The following is an 8,264-nucleotide window of genomic DNA, read 5'->3' as shown; positions in this document are numbered from 1 at the left end:
TATTGTCATTTTTGGTGCATTACTGCAAAAAAGGATAGGTTCACATTTTTTCAAACTTTTTTTTATTGCAGCACTTACAAAGCCATTTGTATACTAAGGAGTTATTGCGAAATTACCTCTTTGTGCTTTCACGGATAGTCTTTGTTTGCTGAGCAGCAGCGAAATATAATTGGCTTTACTGGCCAAGTATGTGTTTGCACACAAGAATTTCACCCTGACCTTTGGTTTCCCTAATCCAGACTCTAGCCCCATGTATTTACACAAATTAGACATACAGCTAAAAACATTTATAACCATGCTGAACAAGGTAAACACATACACTTGACTACTGTAAACATGTGTATTCTATGTACAAATATAAATCTATGCAAAAAAATGTATATAAAACACAGTGAGGCTTCTAAACAGTCAGACAACAATGCAGAGTATTAAAGTTGCTGGAATAAATATAGAACGATAAATGTAACAGGCTGTCTACATACATGAGGTAGGTGAATATAAAGGTATATATAGTATATACAGTGTATACAAAATTCTCTGATTAGGGCATAGCAACACAAAGAGGTGATTTTGATCTAACTTGCTGAAGACTCATTAACTTAACTGAACTTTTGAATTCATTTTTACCCAGGACATAGACTGTGGATTTTGTACCCTGTCATTTTTAATAAAATTGCTTTAAACGGAATCTCTTTGTGGCCAGCATGTACAGGAGGGAAATACAGCAATCAAAAATGTTTTTATTGGCTAGAAATAGTCCCATTAGGAAACAAAGTCTCTTTTTAAAGGGAGTCCAAGAGAGCAGCATGGATATTTCACATAAAAGTCAAACAGACCAAGAACACAACAGCAAAAATTTATCACAAACACCATAAAAATCCACACACAAGAAATAAGCAACAGACTTAAAACAGCAGCCAATCTACAGCAAACGATTGAAATAGCACCATTCAGTAACCAGACATGTGCATTTAGGGGTCAAAAGGTCCTTAATCCTATTTTTAAAATCTCCTATGCTCATGATAGAGTCTAGTTTAGGGTGACTCTGTAGTTGACACCAAGATGAAGGAGCGAAAACATAGCACTTTCAGCAAAAGTGCAGTTGCAGTTTAGTTCTCCATATAATTGAAGGTTGCAGCAACTGACAATTTTAGGAGTCAGTGCATGACATAAATAAGGAATACATATGGAAAGTGAGTATAGTTCTTAATACAGATTTTAAAAATATATCTACCTGTCCTTTAGGAGCATGTATAGGCTCAGCCATTACACCAAAACTACGCTATGGAAACAATTAGTCAAACAGACATGTATTCTTTTATCAGACAATAATCAGCATCACCTATACATGAGTCGGTGTCGATATTGACACACCAAACACAAAGAGCCGCCTCATAGACTTCTCAAATTAAATCTGACGTGTGGTCCTCTTACACCGGTAGTTTGTTCTGTGGTGGCCTGTCACCCAGTTAATGACATAAGGTAGTCAGGGACAACAAGGATGCAGCTGTTGTCTCTTCCTGTTTCTTTAAACAGTCTGAATAAACAGTGGATGAAGAGACGACGGAATAATTCCTCTCTGTATCTGTTTTAATGTTTTCACTTTTATAATGAATTTTTTGGACAGGATTTGGAGCGTAAACAAAAGTGGATGAAGAGTAAGTAGACCTTTGGATGAATTTAAATGAGTTTATAATTTTTTAAATAAAACATTTGTTGAATTTAGGTATGTTTCTGGTTGACATTTGAGGGCTAATGGGCCATACTGCATATTTTTCCTTTTTTTAGCCCATTAAGTGACCTATTACCATTATAAAAACCCATTTTAAATTGTTGTTAAATGAGTGTAAATTAAACTTTAACTTCTCTGAAGAAAATTGGTTTTGAATCATTTCAGTAAATGTAAAAAAAAAACTAAAAAAAAACAAAACATTTAGTTGTGAAACTTGCTCTGGACAGATAAAACATCACAGATAACACTTGATCAACAGTTTGTTTTTTTACACCATGCTCTTGTCATGTGCAGGATGTGTTGTGAAATTTTAAAAAAGTGCAACATCAGAGATTTTAGAACTAGCTACAGAAGTTGTGAATGTGACGTTTTTAGGCAGACCACTTTGAGTACAATAGCAAATAATGCAACTTTAGCAAACAAACAAAAAACACCCAAAAANTAAAAAAGTGCAACATCAGAGATTTTAGAACTAGCTACAGAAGTTGTGAATGTGACGTTTTTAGGCAGACCACTTTGAGTACAATAGCAAATAATGCAACTTTAGCAAATAAAACAAAAAACACCCAAAAAATTAATAAAATAATAATAATAATAATAATAATAATAATAATAATAAATAATAAAAGAATAATAATAATAAAGCAAATTAAAGTTACTACACCCTGTAAGATGGTATTCCAAACCAAAAGTTTCTTTGAATTCAAATACTGACACCTCCTCCAAAATTTCCAGCAGTAAGCAATTTGTGATTAATTTGCTATAACAAGCAAAACTCCCTGATTGGTACCTTAAGTCATTGGGTAAATGTATTATACCCTTTCCTCTGTGACATAATACCTCTGTCAAAACAAGAATTCCAAAAGCAGAAAGAAATATATCTTAATCGAATTTCATCCATAGGTGAACACGTTTAACAACCGCAAAATTGTAAAACAACAGCCATTTACAAACGCTCACACAACTTTTGCAGTATTGAAGAGATATTTGAAGAGAGCTGATGAGTTCCCCTTTTAGCTCATTTTCCAGTTGGAAAGGGCTGTATGTTTGGGAAGTACTGAGCATACTGGATAAATGGGACTTGTATTCCACTGCATGAGTTGTATGAAAGAGTTGTTTTGCATTTTTTTTTCTCTTTTTTTCTTTTTTTCTCTCTCTTTGCAACATTTGTGTAACCCCTATGACTTAAATTCATGAAAAATGTTATCAATCTGGAACAAACTCAACGTAACACAGGGTGAGTCACTGATATATAAATGGTCATTTGCGTCAAATTATTATCATCCCAAAGACGCCACAGAAAACATTTTTTTAACTGTTTTCACGGTAAACTGACCTTAAAGTTTGCTCCTTTAAATCAAAGGTTTAGGTATTTTTATTATCTTTTTGTATCTTGTCCTCATTTCTTTCCTTGTCTCTCAGCAAGGTATGAACACATGAATGCCTCATCTGCAATGGAAAACTTAACTCTGGCCACCAATCATTCAGAATGTTACTTGGTTGACACCGCATACAGGAGGCGGCCATTTCTCTTTTTCTACCTGGCTATCATCATCACCGCCATCCCGTCAAATGTCTTCTCCCTCTACGTGTCCTGGCAGCACATTCGACAGAAGAACGAGCTCGGAGTATATCTATTTAACTTGGCCCTTAGCGACCTGACCTTCACTATCGGCCTTTCGCTGTGGCTGGACTTCCTGTGGAAAGGAGTTTGGGCCCACGGAGGTCATGTTTGTGTGCTGTCTGTCTACTTTCTCTTCACTAACTTTTACATTAGCGATGCTCTCCTTTGCTGCATCGCTGTTGACCGTTACTTGGCAGTGGTCCACCCATTAAAGTACACTTTCTGGAGGAAAGTTGGCACTGCAGCGGCAGTCAGTGGTGCTGTTTGGGTGTTGGTGGTCTGTTTCAATGCCACTACCATCACCTGGGAGGACTCATACTATGAAAACAACAAGTTTTCAATGTGCTTTGATATCTTCCTTCCACTTTCAGAGAACCTAGTTCGCGCTAATGTAGCCCGTTTTATCCTGGGTTTCATTGTCCCCATTCTCCTGGTGGTGTTTTCCACCTGGGGGATCTGTGAGGCGGTGAAATCCAACCAGGCCACAGAGGAACAGGAACGTAAGCAGATTTCTAAGCTGCTGACAGTAGCTCTGTTCTGCCTTTTCTTCTGCTTCGGGCCTATCCATGTCATGATGCTCCTCCGTATACTAGTGAATGACTGCAGGAAAGTCGCATGGTTCCTTTATCCATACAAGATCAGCATAGCTATCTCAAGCCTCAACTGCCTCGCAGACCCTCTTCTGTACTGCTTCATTACAAGAACCGGGAAAACAAATGTCAATCAGGTTGTTCTCTTCTTCCAAGTAAAAAAAAGGACTAAAGATGAAGATTTGGTGTAGGCTAAATAAAGTACAGGTCTAAATAATGTAACAATCTTGTGGTAAATGTAACAGTTAGACATATTGGAATTTGATTTGTCAAATGCCAGCCGTTAAAGACAAAGCTGGTGGTGTTTATTGTTCTTGTCAGAAATCAAATTTAAAATCCAAAATAAACTACTGGTTAGTCTGTCTCTCAAAACTTTCAAATAATTTGTCTCAGGCACTCTGTCCCAATCCCATCAGTGTTGGAAGAAATATTCAGATACTTTACTAAAGTAAAAGTACTAAAACCAGACTATGAAAATACTCAACAACAAGTAAAAGTCCTGCATTCAAAATCTTTCTCAAGTAAAAGGATGTTAAGAGTTAACGGTTAAATTTCCTCCAAGCATCAACAAGCATGAACTCCCTGTGCAATAAAATGGTCGCTGTTAGTGTTTAACTGTTCTCTTATATTATTGTTTTAACGTGACTGCAAATTTAGACTCCTTTATATTCTAATAGGTAGTAATTTCATTATATTCTGATAAAACATTTTCTGTTTGTAGCGTGGTTTTCCTGTTAAGAAACAATGTATCTCTAAAAAGTCAGCACTGGTAAATATTTGCATCTGAGATATAGCAATAGAGTATATGTATAAAGCTGCAGAAAATTGAAATACTTAAGTAAAGTAACAGAACGTTTAACTTAAGGTGCAGTACTAGAGTAAATGTACAACATTCCACCACTGAGCCCCATACATTTTTTTTTAAAGATCCTTTCCAAAATGCATTTTAAGATATGCAATTGTGTTTCTACTGAACACAAGAGCTCTCCTATGTTTAACGTAGCTTAAAGGACATTCTCAGTATGTGTGCCACATAACACTTGTGTGAGTTTAAATATTGGACATTAATTGGCTTCCAAAACAGTTGGAAGGTCACAAACTCATATTTGCATGCACACCATATAGACTGTATTCACACATCTTAAACTTAAGTTAAGCACAGAAAGACTTCAGCAGATGAATCTAAAAACAACCCATCAGCGTGAAACTCTGTACATACCATTATTCTGTACACTGAAATTATTTTGTTCACCCCCGGCATGTTTAACTGACAGTTTGCTTTGCGTCATTGTCAGGATATACTGCAAATGGGCTTCGGTATCGCTGTCAGTGGCAATGGCTGTCCCACAAGGGAGCAGTTGTCAAAAAACACTGTTGTTCTGTTGTGTGAAACCACCTCTAGACAGGTTGAATCAAAATAAAATGGATATAAATTCAAATTTGGTGCCATTCACCATTTGAATAAAGTGCGAGTAGGAAAAGACTGCTTTTTAAAAAATCTGTGACCTTTGTCTCCAGTGTGCATGATCACTTATTTGACTGTGGTTTCACTTCAGCTTTTGTCAACACTATGTATTTTTGGTCAGAGAAGTGTGGATCATGGGAAGGGTGTCTTTAGAGACAAAATGATTTCATTCTTTGCATAAGTGCTATCATCCCAAACATCACACGCTGGAAGGACATATCTGAAGACTGATATAAACTTTATCACTCACTGCCAACACATGATGATGCTGTGAATTTGCAAATACAGGGCTCAAGAACATTTTCAGCAATGACCATTGTCCAATAAAAGGATGTCTACCCTTTAAATGAAACTGTCAATGTATGAGTCTAATGTCTTCTGTGAAAAGAAAAGTTATTTTAAATTCCTCACATGGTTGCAAACACTTCATACAAATAAAATTGTGTGTTTTCTGCATAATTCAGGAAAAATAAAAGTCATAGGAGGGTGTGTTTTGATTCTGATTCTGATTATTCTACAAAGTGTTCTCATTATTGTGAAATGTCTGTCATAAAAGTCATGTAAATGTAAAAGTCAGATGACAAGTGTAAAGTACGTACCTAAAACTGTGTCTTTAACTGCAGGTCTAAGGTGTGGCAGACTGAATGTTAGTATCTGAAGCTCTCTAGTGGACAATTATGGAAGTGCAGCAAAGTGTCCACACTGTTTACACCTGAAGTAGCAGACCATTTCACACATAAATCTCTTCTCTTTTGCCTTTGCACACATTGATGTGTTACATAACCTCTCGTGTTTTATTACAGCAATAAAACCTAACATGTAAAGGCATGCTATGAATACGGTCCTCTTTCATCTTTGCTTCAACAACATGAAACAGGCAGGATCTGAGAGGTCGTCTGTGGTGTTTGCTCCGGCATGTGCACACAAATCATACACAATCCTGAATACAAACACAGACTTTGACAATAAGTCGTTAAAAAAGCAGGGGTCAGTATGTCCCCAGATGGGATGCAAGTCCCCATAATGTCCTCTAAACATGCGCTCTCTGTTTAGTTATTTTTTAAATTATATGATAACCTCAGAGGTGGATAAACATGCAAGAGCTTCTCATTTTGTGTCTCAGGTGTGTAAGGGAATGTGTGACATTTTGCTGTCCCTCCTTCGTAACAACAAGGGCGGCTGGCGAGGACATGTGCTCTTCCATGTGAGTCCTTCTCCTGCCTGCCTCTCTATTTCTTTCCCTCTTTCTTTCTCCCATCCATTCATCCATGTCAGATAATATCCTTCACCTCACACTGAATAACCTGCATCAGCAGAAGCTGCAGACTATAAAACCCATCTAAACACTCATCTTCTCGCCTCTGACTTTCCACTGTCCTTGAATCTGCAACAGACAGCCTTCTTTATATGTAAAGTACAGGTAGAGATGGAGATAACTGAGGATCAATGGGCTCGTCAGTGAGTCCCAGCCTCACCTGGATGTTGGCAGAGTTTTAGCGACAGCACGTGTGTGAGAATCTACTACCTCTCAGGCATGATGAATGAACCCACACTGGTGATCTGATTGCACGCACGTAATAAAAACATGGTATAAAAAGGTGGAGGGCAAAGTGAGCTGCAGCTGATTGCGTGTTCAAAGTGTCAGCTGAGGACAAGAAATCAATGCTGAATTTGAATATATTGACCAGATTATACCTGGTATGTTGTCATTACAGAAAAAGTCCATGTCATGCAACAAGCTTTTGGAAATTTATTTGGGAGGGAAAAAAACAGCTCTTGAATCAGGATGCATGGACACATTTTGGCCAATCCCGGCCCTGGCAGCTGTGACCGGTGCTGGGGGTTGGCCGGCAGGCTGTGGGAACAGTTGGGGTAATGTACACATACACGTGCCGCAGAGAAAATCTGAACTGAATACACACACATGTGCTAAAGATGGAAACAGATGGACAAATATAGCAGTGTAGAGTTGTGTGGTAACAATATTACATAATCCATTTGTCATGTAAACTAAAAATATAATTAAGCTTTACTGTGCTTTAAACAACTATAAACCTCGATTTTGCTGCAGTAAAAATACCATAACTGCAATATTTCCTTCCACATTGACTCATTAGCCTGAAATCTTTTTTTCTGTCTTTACGCTGCCACTTTCTTTCATGCCATTTTGTCCATTTAAATTATTCATTATTCTAATCTAAAACCATTATTAAATATGCTTTTCTCAGACACATCTCTCCCCAGTCATCTCCCAATCTATAATCCAAACTTTCTCACTGTCCCCTCGCTTGTTTCTTTCCCACTTGCCAGACGTGCGCAGTCTGACTCAGCCATAATAAGAGTTATCTTCAGTTACTGGGGATCAGAGAAGCAGGGAGCTCTTTGTTTTACTGTGACTCTTTTTCCAAGTGTCTGAATTTGTAATGGATTATAATAGTTATGTGTCACGTAATGCTGGAAATGTGAGGATTTTTTTTTCTATAAGGGCATCAAAAAGGCATTGATTTTTAATGAAATTATATAAATTACACCTGTATCACCGCATTATATATTTGTTTATTTGTTTTCTCTATGACTTCCATTGGTCTGTACATCACTTTATGACTTGGGTATTTGGCCCATAAGTAGTGACCTATGTGTTTGCTGCTCTTGCTCGGGTTGTCCATCTGTCAATCTGTTGTCACTGACATGGTGATGTTTAAATGCTGCCGCTGATTGTGTTTGTCCTGTTTTATGTGACTGGTGGACTGTGAAACTGAATTGCCCTTCTGTGATAAATTAAGTTGTATGAATCTGAAACTGGATCACTTAAAAATATTTCTTTCTATTCCAACCAAGAAAAGTCCACATGAT

General features: G+C 37.3%; 1 protein-coding gene across 2 annotated transcripts; it reads left to right on the top strand.

Moving 5' to 3' along the window:
* The first annotated feature begins 1,539 nt into the window (after positions 1-1,539).
* LOC121953698 (psychosine receptor-like) lies at positions 1,540-6,239 on the top strand. Of its 2 annotated transcripts, none has more exons than XM_042500902.1 (2): positions 1,540-1,658; positions 3,159-6,239. In XM_042500902.1, the coding sequence occupies exon 2, from the start codon at positions 3,169-3,171 to the stop codon at positions 4,135-4,137; it is 969 nt and encodes a 322-aa protein (XP_042356836.1). In that variant the 5' UTR covers positions 1,540-1,658; positions 3,159-3,168; the 3' UTR covers positions 4,138-6,239. The 2 variants fall into 2 exon arrangements, with proteins under 2 accessions (XP_042356836.1, XP_042356835.1); XM_042500901.1 differs by having other exon boundaries at positions 3,155-6,239.
* The last annotated feature ends 2,025 nt before the right edge of the window (positions 6,240-8,264 follow it).

This window comes from Plectropomus leopardus, chromosome 14, assembly GCF_008729295.1.
Source record: "Plectropomus leopardus isolate mb chromosome 14, YSFRI_Pleo_2.0, whole genome shotgun sequence".
Classification (NCBI taxonomy): Eukaryota; Metazoa; Chordata; class Actinopteri; order Perciformes; family Serranidae; genus Plectropomus; species Plectropomus leopardus.
This window is presented reverse-complemented; position numbering and strand designations above follow the sequence as displayed.